A 22,482-nucleotide genomic window follows, 5' to 3' on the forward strand; every position below is an offset into this window, starting at 1 on the left:
TATTATCTATTATCAATAGCGATTGAACCTTTTAATAGATATTCGTGATTCCTTATCTTCGATTACTTACTCAACTCGCTTCATTTCTACAATTAATTCCCCACTATATTTCTCCAGACTTCGCGAGACAATTTTCCAAATTCCCAATATCAATTAACAACTAAATAATTAACGAAACTTCTCCGACCGAACGTTACAGTGAAATTAATTCCATTTTCTTCATCGGGTAGATTCAAATTCCACAGTTAATTCATTACAAATTTAGATTTTGAAATATCCGTTCGGGTTGGTCGGAAAAAGAAAAACAATAACAAAGGTGCAATGCGCGTTTTATGTGGGCGAGGACACGGAGGGATCGACGACTTCCTCCGTGAAGGCGGTCACTGTTCATTCCGCATTCGTCACGATCAATATCATCTTCGGGCCGCGCGTTCCTACACACAAACGACAGCTAATTGCTCGATTTTACGCGGCGCGCGCTGCAGCAACCGTTGCTGCCTCTCCGTCCGCACGAACCACTGCCATTCGCGATTTTACGGCGGCGGCCGTTACGAACGGCGATCGAGAGGAGCGGAGTACCGTGGAAACGCGTCGCGATCGGTCCCGGTTGCGGCTCGCGATTGTTTAGCCACGAATCTGTCTCGCTGACTCGGCCACCGATTCTCAAAGAGAACCGCGACCTGCCACGGCTCGCCGAGTCGAATAAAATCACCCCGCCTTTCTCCTTTCCACTCGTGTTCATACATATAAGTCCATTTGTCAAAGTAATGAACTGCGCGAAACGAGAAGTAGAAAAAAATCGATTAAATCGCGTACGCAAAGAACGAGGTAATTGGTATTGAAATATGTATAATTTTAGAAATGGAGATAATCATGTTGAGTAACATGAACGCTTCTTGTGCCAAAGAAGCGAAATAAAGAGAGATAGAGAAAAATTGAATTATTATTGAATAGTGTATTGTTCATTGTTATCCAAATGTTGAATAATAGAGTCAGTTGTAATTTTCTATTTTCGATATCTAAGCGCGAAGATGCTATTCTGGTGGCATTCGACTGCAAGAGGTTAATTCCTCGCCGATTCGAACATACTATTTATTTTGCTTTGCTTCATCGACGTCGGTCAGATATCGATGCAAGCTGACGAATGGTTCAACGTTTCAACCTGTACGCGGTATGGAATTCCGTTGGCGACAATTTGCAATTAACGCGAGCCTGCAAATAGAGAGCGTTTCGTCTTCATTAAACGCGCTGAGGCTGGGAAGCTCGCGACTCTCTGTGTACATACTTACGAATAAATGTAAGAGAGTCACTTGTGGTCGAGATGTGTTCGAAACGACGCGCGAAAACGCGTTTCCTCGAATTTCATTAGCGTGTCGAGTCGACACGGCGATGCCCGGCGAACCCGTCAGAAGCGTGTCATGCGTGGCGATCGCGCCCGTGATTCGAATCTCTCGCGATTTCCTGTTGACTGGTTTTATTTAGACACCGAATTGAGCGCGGCTGCGGTCGAATTCTATTCTCTGAGTCGAGACTTTGTCTCGGGATAGTTACTGCTGTTATATTTCCAACTGTTCGCATTGCGTTCGCTCCGTAAAGATATTCAACGGTGAAATTGAAAATCGAAGAATAAAGTAGAAAATATAGATCGAAATCGGGAATCTTTGAAACATTAGTTTTAGAAGTCTAGTATGTGTATTAATTCAAAGTGTTGTTTATCTCTTCTCAACGCGATAAAACACAATCTTCTAATATACAATAAATAATTCAGATAACTGAAATTGTCTACAGGATCATTTTGAAGTGCAAACACTGTACGGTTAGTTGCAGAAAACAATAAAATTACAATTAGTTCTACTTAATGAAAGAAGAAAAGAAATCTATTATCTACCTTTCGTTCGACCAACACTATTTCTTAACGTAAAACAAAAGTCAAAACACCAGAAATCATACCACAATCATACAGCATACGTACCAATCAGCATTATAAGAACCATTTCTCCCAACTTCTTTATTCAACAAAACAATTTGATTCTCCGCTGCGAAATCCCATAATTCATTTTCTTCAGGAAAATACCATCTTCTCTCTCTCTCTCTCTCTCTCTCTCTCGTTCTCCCAATTACTCCTCACTCCCTGTTACTCTTTCATCGTTAAAATAGCAGCAGCCGGTTTGTCCCGACGTTCTACATATCTACCCGCGTAAATACGGTTATACGCGGCGGTGTTTGACGTAGCAACGTCAACAGCGTCCTGGAAGCTTTTACAGACCAATATGTCACCCCTCTCTTGCTTTCTCACATATCTCGCGACTTGCGCCGCGCTTCCTCGAACAAAACATAGTTTATCGTGTTCCTCCGTTTCTCTCGCAACCGCGTGCTTTATTATAAACACGCGTTCGGATCGAACCTAGCCATGACCCGAGACATCGGAACTGAGATGAAGGACCACCTCGGCGCCAGCCACGGTGCGTGGCCACGTTAACGCGAGATTCGACGCATTTACACCTTCCGCAATTTATGCATGGTGTCACGTTTCATTCGAGCCGTGTTCGGAGGCTTCCCCCCACCTTCGCGACTACTGAAATAAGTTTTTTTTCTTTCTGTTACTTTTTCTGGCGGTATTGATCGATTTGGAACAACTGTATTTAACTTTTAGCTTTTCTTTCTTATTTTTCCTTTTTCTTTTGTCGTCGATCAATTTGGATCACCTGGATTTCATTCTTTTTATGAGCATTTAGGTATACATGACATTTTAATTGACATTTGAAAATATTGCGACGTTTGATTTCTGAAGAAGAATATAATTCAAATCGGAATCTCGATTATAAACTATCGATGAACTATCAAGAAATTGTAAACTGTTGAAATATTAACTCAGGTGTTATTGGATAAATTGTTGGTTAGTAGAATTAATAGGGATTTATGCATTTATGGAGTAGAAAGGTACATCTTTGCTAAGTCTATAAAGGACTATTAAGGTAATTTTCATATTTATAAAGTAGAGAGGTCTTAGGAAACAAAAGTGCAGTTCTGCATTGGGTTTAATTTACTAAAGGTATCCATCTAGAAGACAAAATTCCTTTCTAATACTGCCTCCTTTCAACGTTTCTCTAAACATTCGTATTCGCTTAAACACCCATAGGTCTACTTATTAATTACAGTACGTACCGAAGTATGCAAAATACAACCTTCCCGTTTAGAAGTGGCGATTCGTTTTCCGCAAGCATAATAGCACTTCATTGCAATTGCATCACTTAGTCTCAATTTTTGCAACTCTCCCCTTCTGTCAGATCCGTAGAAGTACGGGAAACAGAGGAATCGCATGTTTAAAATGCAGCACTCGATAAAGCAAATGAATTCTACCGATTGCGACCGGATTACAAATGATTATTTAAACCGGCAATAGAAAACTGTATTTCTTTCATTGCAACTGTACGAAGTATTAAATCTTTCTTCGAGCGCATTGTTTCTCGAGTTTTGTGAAACGATGGACGCAATAAACGCATAAACTTCCGTAGACTAATTATGACAGATGAATCGTTACTGGCAGGTAATGCCCCGTACAGAGTACTGCTTGAAAGAATGCCTGGGCCTAGAGACGGAGCCAGTATTGTCTCTGCGCAGATCGGTGCAATGATTTATAGACGTATCGCCAGGGAATACCTTCGACGACCAAACGAAGTGAAACGGTTTCAAACAATATAAGTCGATAGTTGTGCCGCGCGGACGGTCAGTGTAATCTGGGAATAATTATCTGCGCCACTTAAATTACAGTTGCTGAATACCGACGCAAAAAGTAACGATCTTTAACACGTTGCGCAGATTGCATGATTTCGACATCGGCCGCGTGTCGAAAGTGGTGCATCGATTTCTTATGTACCATTTTTTCAAATCGAATCGTTTCTCCATTGTCCCCTTGCTTTTTTGGACTTTTTCCTTTTTACCAGTGTGAGGAAACATTAAAATGCCTTTCGCGGTACAAAGACAGAAAAGTCGGAGAAGGTTCAAAAAGTGGAAAGAAGGAAGAATGTTATATTAAAATTTGAATTGCGCAAAGGTGACAAAGATCCATTTTCTTCGCCATCGATTGGAAAATTCTCCGAATTCAATTCGAAGATAATTTTCGAATTACCCTTAAGATGATTCTGAATGTAATTTTCTGTTTGTTATTCTTCGTTTGAATAGTTTTTAGCAATACAAGGATTGCAATATGTTACATGTCGGTACATCGAACGTGTTTCCGGATGCCTGGCGCAGTTAAACATCGCGTTTCCACGCGAAAACGCTCGCGTATCGTGTACGACCGTATTTCCCCTTGGCTACTATGAGGCGTATTTGATCGTTGATCCGCTCTCACGGGACGAAACGGTAGGCCAAGAAGCTGCCTTCCTTCCGTATATATCAAGTTATTCCACGAATTTGATCGGGACCATTGCGTGACTAGTGGATTCTTCCTGAAACGTTCGCGGGTTGCCCAGTACATAATAACCCGTACAAGGATCATCTTTGATCCTGTGTTTAGGGTACTGCGTCATCGATAATTGGATTAATTAGCGTTTTTTGTCGTGCTGATCCCTGTAATCTGTATGAGATAGTTCCCCGTAGAAAAGCACAACGATCATTCCGCGCAACGAACAGTTTCACCTCGGGACCTTAGCCTATCCTCCTTCATTATAATCGATCCAACAGTAGTTCTTGATCTTAACCGTACGTCACAACCCTCGCATTCTAGCCAGCTCTTAGAGTCATTGCTACTATAATCGTTACTTAACTATTTTCTTCCAAAATCACCGACATTTCACATGAAACTTGCTACCATTGACATCCAATTGACGCCAGTACTCGATTCTTCCTACAATCATAAAATCATTTCAAAATCGGAAGAATCCTCTTCAAAGAACGTTTTTATTACTGATCTTCTATCTCAAAGAAAACTCTTCAGTCTTTGCTCATTCTAGACAACCTAATAGAACTAGTCCCAATCTTATAACCTGTCCTGGTAGATATTTCCTATAGGAAATACTCTTTTCCCACAGAAAAGCCAAGCAGACACCCAAAGACTGGGCCAACATTCGCATTCTTCCAGTTCCTCGAGGACCAAGGGCGACCACGATCTCCTTCCAGCGTGGTTCGCGGCCGCGTATGCGCGAACGACGATTGTATTATCCCGGTAGTTAATGCTATTTCGCGAGGCGAGTTTGACGAGTTTACGACGCGATTCTACGAGGGTACAAAACGGATGGATGGACGCGACCGACCGACCGACCGACCGTCCGTCCGTCCGTTTCGTTCCGTCCCGTCCCGTCCCGTCCCGTCCCGTCCCGTCCGTCCTGTCGGTCCCCTCCCCTCCGGGGCCTCGTTGATTTATGCCCGACGTTACCTTTGCCAACGGATTTACATCCCGATATTTATTATTCGCAATATTATCGCGCGCGCGTTTATTGCGTTAGTCGAAAAGCCTCGGACGCGCGCGACGGGTTCGCTGTCCAGCTTGCGGGCCCCGTCTTCTCCCGTTCCTCTCGTCCCTTTCGGGATCGGTCTGTGCGCGTCCAAGCTTGCGGTGCCTGCGGTCTCGTCACCGCCCGATGCGATCTTTCGAAACGCGTGGCTTTTATCGAGGCCCCCCCACCCATTTGTGGGCACACATTCGTGCCCGGGAAAGTTGCCACGGAATATCAACCCTTTGCCCTATAATTTCTTCCACGATCGCTACAACAATCTATCGTTGATAATTTACTTGGCGAACAGAAGAATGGTTTCCTATGATTACGTCTACCCTTTTGGCCATACTTCACGAGTGTAATTTCTTCAGTGAGTGTAATGGCATTTACATTTTTATCACGAGCCTCACATGATACTATAATGTTATATAACATTCGTTAACTGTTTTTTATACAAAGACTCGATAATACGAAACCTTTACAATTCGAAAATCTGTTGCTTCCTGATAAGGGAAGAAACCGTGTAGATCTTCGCAGCCCGCTGGCAGCGAGCGTACAAGACGCCACGATCCATGCCGAATTAGAAGTCTTGTTTGATGGGTGAAAATACAGTCGCGCGTAAATTATTTCGGACGCGATGCCGCGGTATTTAATTGTCTCGATCCAAGACTGTTTCGTGTAAAAATGCACCGGAGGATTTAGACGGCCGGCTCGAGGCGATTCCACCGAAAATTCCTCTGTATCGTGGGGACCCTTCCGCGAACGGGGGCCAAGCGCGGAATCCTCGTTTTGTCGGGTCGCTCGTGTATCATTAAATTAACGTTAAATAAACGGTTACGCGGAGGCGTAATTTCGGGGCTCCGACTGGATTTCCGTGTGTATGCCGGGGTCCGGTGAGCACGGACCGATTATTCATTCAAGGAGCCAAAAGAGCCACTGTCGGCTCCCGTTCTCTTGGCCCGGACACGCGATCTCGCCTGGTCATCGTCGCCGTCATCGTCTTACCGTCCCGTCCTCCCCTTTTCGCATCATCCTCCTCTCCCTGCTCTTTCCTAGCGGCGGCCTTGGATCACGCCAGCCACTTCGCACCCTCTGCCATTCTCGTTTTTCTGCTCGACGCGGGTAACTGCTTACGCTAACGGAATTGCCAGGGTCCACTCGAAACTGGCCATCAAAAGTTGGGGAATGATTAATTTTCATCGGTGAAGATTGCTAAGCTGGACCGATTTGCCGATTACGTGGATCTCACTTGAGACTTTGTTGGGATACTCGAGCGATCCGAATCTGATGCCTCCAGTGAGAATTTGGATCAAGATGATATGTGCGAGAAAGTTGTAGTAGTGTGCTGCAGTTGTTGATGTTTTAGTTAATTAAATGATTGCGTAAGCTGAGGATGTGTTAGCTTAGAAGAACCGATTGTTCTATTGGAAAGTTTTCACTTATTTCCTGGCAATGGCTCTTCGGTGAAATCCATTTTACGTGCGAGCAATCGATCGATATTCTAATTAACCTCTCCATATGTTACCATAGACCCAACATTCGATTTCACTCCAACAGCTACCCACGTCAACAAATTTTCTTTGCTTCTCCGTAATGTTATAATCGTTTCGTATTTTATTGCTTCCCGAATGTTTTAAAATAAATCATCGAAGTCTGATAGTAACAGTTCTGGCGTGGGAACAGTTCGCACTGCGAGGAATTAATAATCCATTGATATTAGATAAAGGAGTGGATCGATACGAAATTATTGGAAGTGTTGCAACGATGGCCCCGATACGTGGCGGAGCCACTAAACCCGCGAAATTCTATTTATCGCTAACCGCGAGCTTGCGCAACTTCCGTGTCGTGATCGACCGCGAGATACAGTCAGGTCGTAAATCCCAGTAGACCTGACGCCCCACATCAAACGTGTCCGTCTCATTGGAGAGTTGATCGCATTCCGAGAATCCGTGGTTGCTGGATTCGAGGACGAAGCTTTCTTTGTATTTTAGCTTAGGAACGACGGAACGTTACCTCGTTTTCCTCGGTTTCCTGCGAGGCTCGAATTTTCAATTCGCATTGCTTTCAAAATCAACTTCATCTTCATATATTTCTTATCACCTTATATTTCGCGATTTTGAACTTTAAAGGAGATTAATTGCTGACGAAGAAATTTGTATTTCAGCGTTATTAAGATTTTCAGTGGAAAGTTGTAGTCATAGTGTGCATGTCGTAAGATTTATGGCGTTTCCAAGAAAATCTAGGTAAACGAACGTCTGAATAAGGGCACGTATTTATTTTCAAGGCGGTCGCGATTCAAGGTCAAGGCTACTTCCTTCCTCAAACATCTGGGACCATCTCGAGCCATGGTTGTTTTGGAGCGAAGGAGAACCGTTGCTTCATATTCATATGAATCTTGAGAAAGCTTCTGTTTATTGTTGTCGTTACAGGTGTGCATGGTCATATGAACAAAATAGTAAATAAGCAAATGTGTAAATACCGCAACTGCTGAGGGCAGAGGGTAGACAGTGCGGTGGTGTAATCTCTGTTGGTCGACAGTGGGATGTTTTCCGGTGGGTCGAGTGGAAAATGTTGCTTGTCGACGATGTTCTCTTTATCGGAGAATGTGCCGCTGATAACTGGGAAAAATTACACCCGGAACACTTAAGACCAGACAGCTTCTTCCTCAGGTCACTTTCGGTTTCCATTCTTGAAAGAGAAGTCAATTCGTTTTCTTTTCCTGTGCGCATTCAATTAACATTATTCTCCAGGTATCAATCTTTCACCTTCAAACTTAACGTTCGCTTGAACTCAACAGAGAATCCGTGTTCTTGCAAATGAATAATAATAAAATAAACCCGATGAACATGGTTGTGAGGAAAATCAAGGAATTATAGTTCTATTTTTCTCAAATACAATGGGGGTAATATTATTTTTTCAAATATAGAAGCGGTCACAAATTTATTTTCCAAATACAAAAGAAACTACTTTTATTTTTCCGATACAAAAACAATTGTAATCCTATTTTTTCATTCACAAAGCAAGTTTTTATTTAATTTTCAAATACAAAAGTTGTAATTTTACTTTTCATAGAAAAAGGCGAGTGCAATCTATGTTTACATACACAAAGCGAATTACTATCTTGCGTTTCGAATACGGAAGGGGTTTGCAAACTTCTTTTTCAAATGCAAAAACGACTCCGAAAAAACTACAAGACACAACTACACCGAGGAACACTAAGCATTAACGTATCGTTGGAAAAGCGTAAACTCGATTGGGTAGAGATTGAGATTCAAGAAAACGCAGCGGCGTTAACGAGAGCTAGCCCCCGTCGTTTTCCCTTCCCCTCGAAGGGAGCCGAGCCTCGTTGTTGGATATAGTCCCTCGTGGGTGTTCGTTAAAAATTCCTCCGATATCCGATGTCGTTGGCATTATTTCGGAGCTGTGCTCGTATCCTGGCCGTCCCGGGGTCGGCCCGGCAATCGATCTTACTTTCCGGCCGGCGACTGTGTTTTTTTTTCTTTCTCTTTTATTTTCAGTGGCCCGATGATAAACGCGCAGATTAGAAGGCGGCCCGCGCTTCCACCAATCCGGTGTGTATCGATGTTGAGACTGTCCTTTCCGCGCTTCATCGTTTATTTTCTTTAACCGTGTTACACTCGTGTCCCAGTGACGATCGAACACGCGTATCTACACGCCGTTTGTCGCGCCTCACAGAGAAAGATCGAGTGGACTTGTTTCGGGATTAAGCTTTACGGGGCTAAGTGCTTGGACTCATTTGATTTACTATTTTTACGTAAGGTGTCAATAGAGGCCTATAGACAATATTACCTATGTTTTAATAATATATATTATTCTTATATATTAAAATAATTTTCTGAGTTCCATTATTTTTTCAATATTGGCTTTTTGTCTTCTCTTATAATTCATTTTATAATCATCAATTAATATCTATATTAGAATGTAGTAATAAAGTATAGAATTAATGTCTTTTTCGGGATTAATCGTTCGTACTCACGAGATGAGTATGTCATTTATTTCGTCGTGTCAAGATTCTAAAATTTGGCGTTCGATATTAAATTTTGTGTGATTTCTCCTTGTGTCGGTTATTCGAATATTCAATCGGAAAATGGGAAATATTTCTAGTTAAAATGTTTTCGAGCGAACAAGGTTAATATCATCATCAAAACTGCATTAGCGTTTTACTTAAAGAGTTATTTCATTTTTCGAATACACCGGCGCACGAAGGTATATCCAGGAATTAGCAGAAATTTCGATAGTCGAGTTTCACGTGCTGAATTTCACAAGAAATGTTACGCGGCGGAAATAAATTGCTTTTAGGAATAAATCAGTTCGGTTTTACGGGATCGTTACGAATGCTGATTTGATAGTTGAACGCGTTAGAACCGGCTAAACAGCTGGTGATTTTTTGCTTGTCTCCAATATAAGCGCGACAAGTAGTATATTTATTATAAACGGGACATTCTGTATGACATTCATCGTAAACGCAACGACGTCGTAAACGAATTTGATTTTATTTTACCTGCATCAGGGATCGTGTGCGTGGAACTCGAGAAATAGAAAATATGTGTACTCTTAAACTGAATTTATACTTTCGCAGGTTCGATGATTTATTCTCAACGAACGTAAAAGATGAAAGACAAAGTATTTATAGCCGTTCGGTATTGAATTCATTTTAAATCCAAATTCTACCAGCTTACGAGGTGTTTTTTTTTTATTGAAATAGCGACTTCTTGTTCATTATAATCGTATCCTATATCTATAGGTATATAATTATAAAATATTTGTACATATAAGTTCATATATACATATATATGTCCTCAAATGAATCACTAAAGCTCTATACCAAACTCGCAAAGCAAAAACTAGTTAAATGAAATGTTAACTGAATTAAAAAACAATTGTGCCAAAAATACATTAACACAATTTAGAGTGGACTCGTGGGTATTACTTTACAGAGAATTCAACACCGACAAATATCACTCAATCCTTTTGAACTCAAAATTCAATATTATTCTTCTATTATCAATAATTATACTTTAAAGCAAACATAGATATACAATATGCCTAAAATTGTTCTCTTTTCAATAAGTTATTAATAACGAAGCAGTTGTAACGATCATAGTTGAGAAATGAATCATAGAACAAGGGGCTAAACACGTTTCAAACGACAAAATCTTAATAAATCCGTCTCTTGCATTACTACAATGTATATTAGTAATCACGAATTTAACGTACCTCCCGCCAAATCATAAATTCGTCTTTATACAAATATTTGCAAAGTACCGGAAGAAAAGGACTGCGTCGTAAAGATGGTCATGGTGTGGTCACTGAGGTCCTCTGAAAACAATGCCGGTAAGTCCAGCAGCATGACAGTAAGCCCGTCGAATTCCCCGAACGGTTTTCGTCGATTCGTTCTATTCTTACAGGCGGCCCCGTTAAAGAAGAGTCCACAAGCGGTTTCGGTTTATTCTAGGTTATGGTCTAAGACAGAGAGGCGGTTTCGCGGAAGGAAAATCGGGGATTAGGACAGCGAGGGGAAGGACGGCCGGGGTGGAGGAGATAGGCCGTGAGGGAGGAGTAACGGAGGGCGAGGGAGCCGATCATGTGGCGGACAGATGGTGGCCTCCCGGTCCGTTGACAATAGATTTTCGGGATTTCCCGTTCATTCGAGCCGAGAAGGACGGTACGTTCGGTACACGCTTGTTCTACGCGACGACCGATCGTTTTTTTATTGATAGTTAAAGAAATATCCTTCGTGGAATCGTTCGATACTTCATTGATCTCTAGATTTCGATACGACTTTCTATTAGTGGCACTTTTGGTACATGAGAAAAGGCATTGTTCTGCTTGAATTCTTGTAATCTTCTTTTAAATTATCGATCTTGTATAGACATGATTTAAAACAATGCATTTGACACTGATCACGCGTCGTTGAATGATTATTTCACATAGCGACATCAATCAGCAGTCGATGTAATGCTAAATTTGATTTTAGGTGTTCACTAGACTTAAAAGTCAAGTTTTATAATTTATTCATCAATGTTTCACAAATGATCACTCTATTAATCGAAGAAATTAGACGACGTTCCTATCGAACCTTGCCATAGTAATTCAACTGTATTTACCAAAACGTGATAACTCGTAAACTCTTCTACTTCTAAAACCAGAAGTTACCTCTTATTAAAAGAATACTCTTTCTTAAAATAAAATTTCTACAATTCGAAGCACTGAAGACTCATCCTTCAATTTATGTACTCAGTCAGATAAATGGGTGTACACGATTCAAAGTACGTCCAAGTCGATCAATCAGCATCGATGCATCCTCGAACGTTGCACTATCGGTGAAAGTTCCACCAGCGATTTTAATGTAACTGCTGTCTACACTCCTCCTCTATCATTCCTGCTTAGCCGCGACTCCTTCGCGACCAGGACGCATTCCGAGATAAACATAAATTCACGATGCCCGAATACTTACGTTTCTCGAACGGTGGCTAAAACCGGCGGCCATCTTAATCGGCGATCCGTGATACACGCGAACAAGCCTGCGGTCGAGATAAGACAAGGGGCGCAGTTTATGCTCTCCGTTTCGCTCTAATGGACATTCCGTGCGTGCTACGACCGGGAATCTCTTGTATTTTCTATCTGTAGACTAACTTGTTTCCCCGGGCCCACGACAGGGACACGTTCGTCGCCGGAGCGAGGTAACGTGGACGATAATCGCGATTTTAGAGAGGAACCGAGCAACGTTGATCGCCATCGTTGCACGCGGCTCCCGGGATCCAGGGATCCAGGGATCCACCGTGAGTCATCCTTCCTGGGCATACTTTGGAAATCGTCGGGCCGAGCGTAATTAGTCCTGCAGGTAGCCAAGGGCCTCAGATTCTTGAAAATTCCCAAGGCCTTTGCGTTTTTGACGGGGTTCGATCTGTCGATTGATGGAAACATGTTGGAACACGTTTACTTGTTTCGTATGATATTAATGCTAGAACTACTTACGTAATAGCTGAATTGATTTTCTTGAATTTTTGTAAGGATCTGTAACGTTTATTGAAGTCTCGATTGATTATTTGTATTCATAGTTTGAGTATAGATCAACTTTTTTGGTGATTTCTTAGGGGACCGTGTTTGTAAATCTGTTAAATAATTGTTAAAGATTGTGTGGTAGTTCTGGTGTTAATAGCTATAATAATGATGATAGTAAGAATAATAAGTAGTGAGAAAAGGAACTTTGTATAACTAGTTTTATATTATCGTTTATAATAATGGCAAGGATGCAGTGAAATTTTACACAATACTGCTGATATGCGAATGATTTTGTTCGTATACCTTGAAAGTGGAGCGAGAACCTGTAGAAAATGGATATTAATGGCAAGAAAAATGGTTCGGAAGCGAACAATCATGATTAATGGAATTCGGATCAGCCGTTCTAAAATTACACGTTCTCATCTAATTACCAAGGCAAATTGCAACGCGCGATCATCGCAAACGAACGATTAGCATAAAACACATACTGTTCCAGTGTTTTAAATACTCGCATCGGCAAATGAAGTACTGTTTATACCAATCTTCAAAAGATAATCTTAATGATCGTCGAGCGTTACATCGAACTTTGTAACTTTTTGAAGATACTCTATATGCAACGTGCGACCTGTAACCAGTAATTAACAGTTATCGCCAATGACGCCGTGCAGTTGGTACGGCATTAAAGCCGTATATAAAAAACGCACACATATAAAATGCATTTATCGCACATGCAATCATTAATCTTAGACAACTTATGCAACATTTCTGCGTGCATAACCATTTATTTTCTACACTTTATTCCCGTCTAAATCGTAAATATCATTACCGAAGTAAAAATTATGCGAAAGTAGAAATGCGTTTTACGTAATATTTGAACAGAAAATATTTGAACAATGGTCGATCGAGGCATCAAAGGATATTTGAAAACGCGAATATATCGAACCGATTTTTCTTCTTAATTATAGTCGCTTATAATGAAAATTAATATTGTACAATAAGACGCGAATCGGGGTTTAAAGTCAACTCCCGACGTGTCGCACACGAAACACGAGTGCTACTTCGCGATAGTTTGCGATGACATGTCTTGAATAAATTCGCCGCGCTCGCGCGAATATCATTTATTATTCATATCGATGTTGCACACGTCGAACACGTGGCAGAAGTTTTCCACGTAGCGAGCCGTTCAGGCGGCCGGCGCGCGCTCGCGCGTTGAGTTGATGGACCATAAAATCGTGCGGCGGTCTGCCACTTTTCTTTACCGCTCGCAACCCTTCCGCGCCACGTGCTTTTCTCGCGCTCCGCCGGTTACTCATCTACCACGATTTCCTGAAACTTCACTGTCCCCTTCGGGCGACAGTAGGACCTCGATTGACCGAGTTCATTTCTCGATTCTTCGCGATCTAGATCGGTCAGCAACTTGGTCATTAGTGAACTTGGTAATTCGGGTTCTTAACACTAAACGTACTGGTGAATGATCAAATAACGGATTGCAACATTTGTTTTAAAATTCTGCGGTTTCTCGTTCGTCCATTTAATTTTTCATCAATTCTGATATTGATTGATTCATCAGTTTTTGTCTTTCTTTCTGTTTCAGTTTTCACTAAAACGAATTGACCGTCTGGTTTGTTTACCTTTATTTTCTAACTAATTATTTCACTAGTTACAGTAGGAATAGTTACATATAAATTTCTCCATTTATATGGATTGTTAGTCGCTCAGTTAAGTTGGATAATTGATCTACTATATTGCGAATGGGAACTGGATCTAATTCGGACTAAATTATTCCTTTCCTTATAATTTAGTGCGTTCGTAGATTAAATACTTGTTAGAATATTCTTACTGGAATGGTCTCTGAAGATATTGGAGATGTTCTAAGATATTGAAGTTATCGGTCCACCATGTATTCCATTGTTTCGATCACTTGTTATATGATTTCATTACAATTACATAATATAAGTTTGAAATAAGACCAGTTGCACCAACCGCATTTCCACCACGTCCTGCGATTCACTGCGAACACAATTAATTCAGTTTAAGAAGATATATTTAACGGTTCTTGTACGCACAGAATCCTACCTACCCGAACCATTGACAATTTGCCAGGAGAAAAGAGAAATCTCCATTCCTCGAAGCTTCATTCAAACTCGAAAATACCGATAACGAGAAAACCGTGTCTCGATCGAACGGAAAGAAAAACAACAGGCAACGTCAATACTCATTCATCCTCGTTCAAAATCCTCTCAACTCAACATTCCAAGGAACAGGGGATGAAATCAAAGCATCTCGTCGCGACTCGTCGTGCTATGTCTACAATTTTAGACTCCTGGACCTACCAGAAGACGATAATACCCAATAAATTCGATCGGAGTCTCGAATCAGTCATTGTCGCGGCCACCGTCCGCGGGAATGCCGTTTGACGCGTCGATGCTAAATATCGGCCGTACCGTGCTATTATTTATCAGCTGACTGGCCCTCCCGCGCGAAGAAGCTTTTGGATGAACGGCGACGGGTGAGGCGGGCGCGGGAGGAGGGCGTCCCGCGATCGCTCGGAGTCGCCGTCCGAGGAATCGGGATCGAGAGATGGCGATACAGAAATACCGAATAGTTGTCTAAAAGTGTGTGACGGACGGACAGCTGGCCGTCATTAAAACCCCATTAGCAAGGAGCTCCCCTCTGGACCGCGTAACGCAGCCCCCAAGTTCTAACAATATCTTCGACGACGGTCCGCCACCACCCACGCTATTAATATTGCTCTATACCACCCTCCCCGTCACCGGCCAACGCGGCACATACACACGCGCGTGCACGCACACCGACGCGCGCGGTCCTCCTCGCTGGCTCGCTCGCCTTCCTCAGCTCCTAGGCCTCGTTTCACCATGGAATTCGCATGGACGTGCCTCCTTGGATTTAGATGACAATTATTGCTCCGCTGTCGCGCGGTCGTTCTTTGTGTGGACGTTGCGCGGCGGGCAACGGGCACGAGAAATGCAATCGCGGCCCGAAACGATGGACACGAGTCGTCCCGCGTTTATAGTCGTCAACAATGTGGTCGAATTGTTGCCGAGAAGATGGAGGCGATTGCTTGTGGCTCTAAAGCCCTGTACGCGCGTTTGGGATGTTTCGCGAAGCATCGAGTCTTCGGTTTCTTGAAATCTGGCAGCGACTTTGCTTGGCTTCCGCAATTTCAATTCTTCTTTGTTGCGTGGCAGTTGATTCTGATGCCAAGCTGAGTGTATTATAATGTGTATCGGGCAGTTTGTCAATGCATGCACCGCAACATGCTCTGCGTGTACGCGGGCTTAAGGCGCTGAGAACGATCGCGACTCGATTCCGCCGTTGGGGTGGATACACCGTTTGCGACCGCTGTCAACAGTTTCGCGCGTTTTGCTTTTTCTAATCTCGTTGGTGGAATTGAAGCATCGGTTTTGATGGATTCGTGTGCTGTCTTGTGGTTCATGTTGGGCGCACCGAGGGTGAATGATTCGTTGAAATCGTTCGTTGAAGGGTGGGTATGTTGAGATGTCACGCGATTTTTATTACAGCTTGTTCAAGAATAAATGGGTTGGTGTAATAATTTGTATTCTTCTTTTGAAAGGAGAAAAATTCCTCTAATTTTTTGAAAAATTCCTTACCTAAATCCTAGCCCTTCTTCTTTTTTCTAAATACTTTCGTTGTTTTATTATACCTAAAACCACTGATCACGTTCAGTAGTTGTAATCCTCAATGCTCAATACTACTGTAAACTTCGTTTATATCTGAATTTAAGCTTCTATTTTTCGCTGAAAGCTTCGTTTGATCAGTTGCAATGAAAATCTGCTTCTTGGTTCGCTGCGTAAATCACTCGCGCATTTTCATAGGGCCGTGGTACGGAAATAAATGTTACGCCGGTCCCGTTGGGCACATACACCGCGCGAGACGAAGAAGACGCGTCGCGTATACCGGACGCGCGACCCTGATCGATCAATCTGCTTCTCTTGACGCCTCCGACCAGAAAAAATATGAGGGCGAGCGAGCCGGTGTCCGCTGGATCGGACAACGCGACTCGCTATCCGTCAAATGCCGGTTCCGGGGAAGTCAGGGATCTGGGTCAAGTTCGAAATAACTATACGGTACCGAGGGACGTGTCGCTCCTCCGTCACGTTTCCTCGCGGTTTTCGTGTCTCCTTCAAATGAACACCGGTGTCTCTTCTGCTTCTGATTTTCGGGAGACCTTGTCGAGAGATTGGGTGGATCTTAATTCGAGAAAATTTCGTTTCACGGACGTCGACTATTATTAGTCGGGTGGCATCCGTTGATTTTGATGGATACTGCGTTGTAAACAGTGTCTAGGAACATATTTTTAGTTCCTTTTTACAATCACCAATTGTGCATTGAGTATAAAAGAATAGTTGTTAGACACGGTAGATTAACACTGAAACTATCAGACAGGTCAAAGTGATTTAATGATTTCTTAGTGTACAATCATTGAGAAGATACTAGCATTTCTCAGAGCAGTGACTAAATAATATACACGAACTAAAATATAATTCGATGAAAATCTCAATAAATACGCTCTTAGAGTATCTCCAAAAGAATAAGAGGAAGACAATTTGACTGCTCAGTAGTTCTAGTTGAATATCGGAACACTAGAACAAAAGTCATAGATCAACTATCTAGATCTCACGTAATGAAAATATACTACTCGTTAATAACAAAGATGCAGAAACAACCCTCCAAAACTTAGCCACGAAACATAGTCCCAGAACTACATCCTAAGACACAAATACCAAACATCCCTTATCCCGCGCAAAAGTTTCATTTCCACAAGACACCGGTTGTCCGATCGAGTCACAAAGCGCCCAAAGGAGCGGTGCAGGGCAGGACGAAGGTTAAAGAGCACGGCACGATGTTCGCGATTTGTTTGAGCCTTTGGCGAGCCGCGAGAAAAGCCGTCTCGATCGGCGGGGCCGCGTCACGCGGCGACCGGAGCAGCTTTATACGTGTAACCCCGGTCTCCGAGGGCGGTCCGCAAGATCAAGTTCGGGGAAAAGGTCTCCCCATCGCGAGAGAGGGCCATATTTATAACCGTGGGCGCATCTCGTGTAAAGTAAATCGGAGACGCGGCGGAAAGACGGACGGACGATGGCTGGCTCCGCCAGATTTAATTAATGACCCGCCGAGTTTGATCTGCCGCTACAAAGACCGAACACGCGACGAGAGCACCGATGCCCCCGTCTCTCTTTTTCTCCCTCCTGTCGCATGCCCTCCTCCCGCGCGAACTGGCGATGCCAGGCGAGGGAAGAGGGCCCGGGTTCCGTTTATTTCGGTCCGTGAACCGAGCGAACGCGAGAAAGGGCGGCTCCCCCGCTCTCCACGTCCATCTCTTTTATTGTTGTTCGAAGAGACCGCGACCGCGATCCTCTTTCTCTCCGGCTTTCCAACCCTTTCGCCGTTTTATTGCGCCGCGACTAGCCGCGAAACGCCGACCGACAAATTGCGCGGACGGAAATTTGGATCCTGCTCAATGGAATTCAACCGGTTTCGTTGGGGATATCGTGAAACGAATGGTTCTTTAGTTTCAACGAAACTGAAACGAAACGGTTTTAACTTTTTAGCTTCAACGTTGAGTCTCTGACACTTTTCGAAAGCATTTGAATGATTGAAACGTTCGTGTTATTAGTAATGCAGGAGTTGGTACTTGTATCGGTACTTGTACCTGCTTTGTATCGTTGCATTAATCAAAGGCAAATTTTTTAAATAAAAGTATACGCTAATTTCTTGGATGTTAATCATAAAATTTCAGTTCTTCTATAATCTGATGTTGACGAAGAATGCCTTTTGAAATACCTTTGAAATCTAAAACAGTAGTACACGTTTTTTCCTCGAATTCGAAGATGATCCTGCGTTTGGTAGTCACCCCCTGCCGCGGCGGCGAGGCAGTTGCATAAGAGCGGATTGATAAAAATAATTCGTGCCCGCCGCGAGAGCCTGTGGATCTCGAATCTGGCAAACACGTGGAGGACTCGCGTGATCCCTCGGCAACCGGTTGGGTCCGCCCGGACAGCTGAAGTCGCGTGCTTCGCGATCGATTCGGATCCCGGCTTACGAGGCACAACATATTAACCCTGTAGTTCCTGGTGGTATCGCCTTGAAACCATATACTTCAGTGAAATGCGGACCGGAGAACTAGTCGCCGAGTTACCAGTATAAAATCAATATAGTAACCACCTATATTGTTGACACATAGAATAGTATTCTTTATAAAAATATTCATTTTTGTTAAAAATGATAAGTTAGTTAACGTACATTGTGAAAGTTTTTACTCGGAACTTAAAGGGTTCACCTCTTCTATTGAAAACACGTACCACGCACGTCGAGATGATTTTGTTCCGAAATTCTCAATGACATCCTATGCACACCGACATTCTTGTTGCATTATGCATACTGCATTATTCTGAAATGTGCCACTCTACACAAAATGATTAATGAATAATATTAATATACATATCTGCGTGAAATAGGGGAAAAGAAAATTCGTCGCCAAAGACTTTGCCAAATCTTTGAATTAATTTCCAGTGCAAGCGGTTAAATGGCTTGCGACCCCGCGACAAACCGAGTTACGAAAACCGCCTGGTGAAATATGCGAACGTTCGTCCGCGGGACGTTCGTATCCGTCGTAGTCGATCGACGTATCGAATTCCGTTCACCGTCGTCTCCGTGGGGCAGGTATGGCGACGATGCGTCCGTTCGTCGAGTGGACGTGTCCCCCCGAGGGGGAGCATCACCTAAATAGACAGGTTTGATCGATGCGCCTTCCCGGCGATATTGATAAATAAAGGCGATTACAGCGATGACGATTCCGATGGTCAATGAATTTATATACCTGACAAAAGTGCTGGCTGCGCCGATAAATCAGCCCCTCTCCGCCGGCTACCCTCTCCTCCCTTCGTCCGAGCCCCCGTCCCCGTCGCGACGCCAGCCGGCTGGGGTAATCTCTCAATCTAAATCGATCGATCTGCCAAAACGACTTCGATTCGGAGCTGTTTATCATCGGCCACTTATGAATTTATTTCACGGATGCGTGACGGTACGGAACTCCCCGTCCCCCGTGTTCGCGTACCGCACCAGAGCGAGGGGCAGAGGGGGGAGAGATACGGAGCGAGAGGGAGATCTGGTGATGAAGCCGTGATCTCTACGTGGGAGCACCGCAGGGGGTCCGAACGGAACTCGTGTAGATACTTAAACTTTCGTTTTTATTGGGCGCTCGATGAACGCCGGGACCATTCATTAAATCGTTGCCGTTCTCCGCGCGCTCTTCTGTCGATACGGACGCGCTTCGTGGGTACGCGAAACACGGGGGACAAGAGAGAAGAAAGAGAGAGTTACCTTTGAGGATCTTCCAGTAGATCGTCGAGACGGAAAACCATAAAAATTTGTCCTTGCGAGTCACGAATCGGAACGAACGTCGGGATGACATGAGTCAGCCGTGAAGTGCATAAAAATACTGGCATTTTTTCCTTGTCTGCGATTAATCATCCACCTCGCGATTGGTCTCGATACGTTACTCCGTTGTCGATTCGAGAAAAATCTTGAACTGTTCTTTGACGAACTGGAAACTTGATCGATAAGTGGGATGTTATGATTGTATCGTGGAGTTTGATGTACTAGTAACATATTGAAAAATTTTGAGTTTGGTTTTAAGGGATTGTAGAATATTGTCTTCCCTCTGTAACGTCGCGTTTTAGTGAATACTTTAGCGGTTTTTTCATGTTAACTGTTAGACGGTCTTTGAAAAATGACGAGGGTGTTGAGAGAAAAACGGAACAAAAGCAAGCGAGATCTTACGGAGGGAGAATATCATTTCATCAATTAAAGGTTGCTTATTTGAGTCGGAGTTTACAATATAAAAAGCAGAAATGAATATTCAAATTTCCGTATAATACTTCAAGTTAATTCACGCGACTATAAACAATTTACACGATTACAAGTATTACAGTTTATTTTCCGATCGCAGTTGTTCTAAACCTAAAAGTTCGCAGTCTAGTCGGAATATTAGCGAAGTGCAACGCGAATCGATTAATATTAGGAGTTTGTACTTTGTTGCTTGAAAGGCAGTTGCCCGATACTGGACACAATTCAAAAACTCGTTTCCGTCCCCACCGATGAGCTCGAGCGTTCCTCCCGTTGTCGGTGAAAACGAGTTCGATAACGAGCCCGCGATAACGCGGCCCGTTTCGCACGTTACTCATGCGCTTTTTGAATTTAACGTATTTCAATTTACTCGTCTCCGTTACCTTCGTAGCTTCCCGCGACGCCGCGCGGGCCTTTCAATTTCCGAGTGTCATCTGTTACACGATAATACTAACAATTTCCGGTTCTCCGAACGATTAACCTATTACCGAGTTGCACGTTCCGTCGCATATCCGGACACTCGTTGACTAATTTACAGATATTACAGTTGAGTGCATATTCGGTTTTTCCATCATCGATCGCGTATCTGTTCGATAAACCAAAAAAACAATCTCAAATTCTAATGAAATCGTTGATTTCAGCTGCGTTTCATACACTCGAAATGTAATATAAACGCGCAAAATTCCCGGACTGCCTGACGTTATCGACTGTGCGCAGATAAAATTGGAAATATGCATCCGTGACACAGTTTATATATCGTTTTCATTCGGTATCTGCGCTCTTTAAAATGCCGTTTCCAATGTAATTACAACTGCCTCGCGATGAAATTTTTTGAAAGGTTTTATGTTCGAAACTCGTTTCGTTTCTCGTTCGTGGCGGACGAGCAGTTTTCGGGGATCGGGCTGATGCGCCGCGAGAGCTGCGATTTATATTGGGCGACGCGTCGCCAAAATCATCGGGGTGGTCGGCTTGAATAATCGACGAATCACGCGGCGCGGTGTCCTGGCCGCGCGCGATATATCTTGCGGCTGGTCCGCGGCCGCTCGGGGTGGGGTCAAATTAATCGTCCGTGTAATACGCCCGGAATCGTGCTGTTTCTTCATTTTTCGACCCCCCTCAGCGCACCAGCTTGCACCCGGCACTTCGTCACGAAGACACCCACGAACCCCGGTGTGGAAACAGACCAGCCTTTAACTTCGTTTAATTTCGTCGCAACGCGTCGTTGACGAGTTGTCCCACAGCCTATCCTCTGTTCTCTTCGTCCCTCTGATTTCGGAACTGGATTATCATCTTATGACCTACCCTCCATTGTTTATTCATGATACTGTGTTCTTGAGTAACTTGCTTTTCTGATCTTGAAAGAGTTGCTCTGAAAACATTTAGAATATATTTCTTTGGAAGTTAAAAAAGGTTCTTAGAATATAAGACCTTCAGGATAGTCAACAATTTGTTCCTATGCACGTGTAACGGTATTAAAGTCTTGTTTAAAAAGACCGCATGATGTTGATAAACGTTAGAGACATGGAACCTCGTAATTGTCTGGACATCCAGTGCCTTCGTCTGTTCAGTTTATTCTACACGTACATAACAGCGAGCAAAATTCTATTTTCTATTTCGTATAGTAAATTATTCCTTATGTTACTCAACGCCCGGATTATAAGGTTAACAACAATTCATCTCTTTCGACGTTAACGTAGCAGCATAAATCAACCTACACCCGACGTTCCTCGAGATCCAATTGAAATTCGATTCCTCTCCAAAAACGATCAAATTTCGGAATGATATTGACTCTGACGTTGAGTCGGCCTCGGCATCGACGGTGTCGAGGGGTTAAGCAGGATTAGAACAAAGTTATGAAGCGGACAAAAGAAAATGGAAAAGAAGGAAGGGAGGCTGTTGATGTGATGGCGTCCAATAGCGGTACGATAATTCGAATATTTAGAGACACCCGTCGGCCGCGCTGCCTCAAGCGTTTAGGCGATGATTTAGTGACGGCGGTGCGAGAGGACGCGTGCGTGCGTGCGTGCATGCGTGCGTGCGGAGTAGTCTGCCGCGCACGAATGCATGAACGCATCGTCGCGCGGGTCTTTGTTAACGGGGACACGGGTTACACCCGCGAAGCCTGCAA

General features: G+C 43.4%; 1 protein-coding gene across 3 annotated transcripts in view; it reads left to right on the forward strand.

Annotated features, from left to right (window-relative positions):
- Positions 1-22,482, forward strand: part of retn (retained) — a 167,641-nt gene that overhangs the window by 31,421 nt on the left and 113,738 nt on the right. For 2 of the 3 annotated variants that reach the window (XM_031977556.2, XM_031977565.2), the window contains exon 2: positions 14,059-14,085. The exons of the other annotated variant lie outside the window; for it this stretch is intronic. In XM_031977556.2, coding sequence (XP_031833416.1) covers positions 14,059-14,085 — 27 coding nt within the window. The remainder of the gene's footprint in view (positions 1-14,058; positions 14,086-22,482) is intronic. 3 annotated transcript variants of the gene reach the window in all.

The sequence above is a fragment of the Nomia melanderi genome, chromosome 6 (assembly GCF_051020985.1).
Source record: "Nomia melanderi isolate GNS246 chromosome 6, iyNomMela1, whole genome shotgun sequence".
Lineage (NCBI taxonomy): Eukaryota > Metazoa > Arthropoda > Insecta > Hymenoptera > Halictidae > Nomia > Nomia melanderi.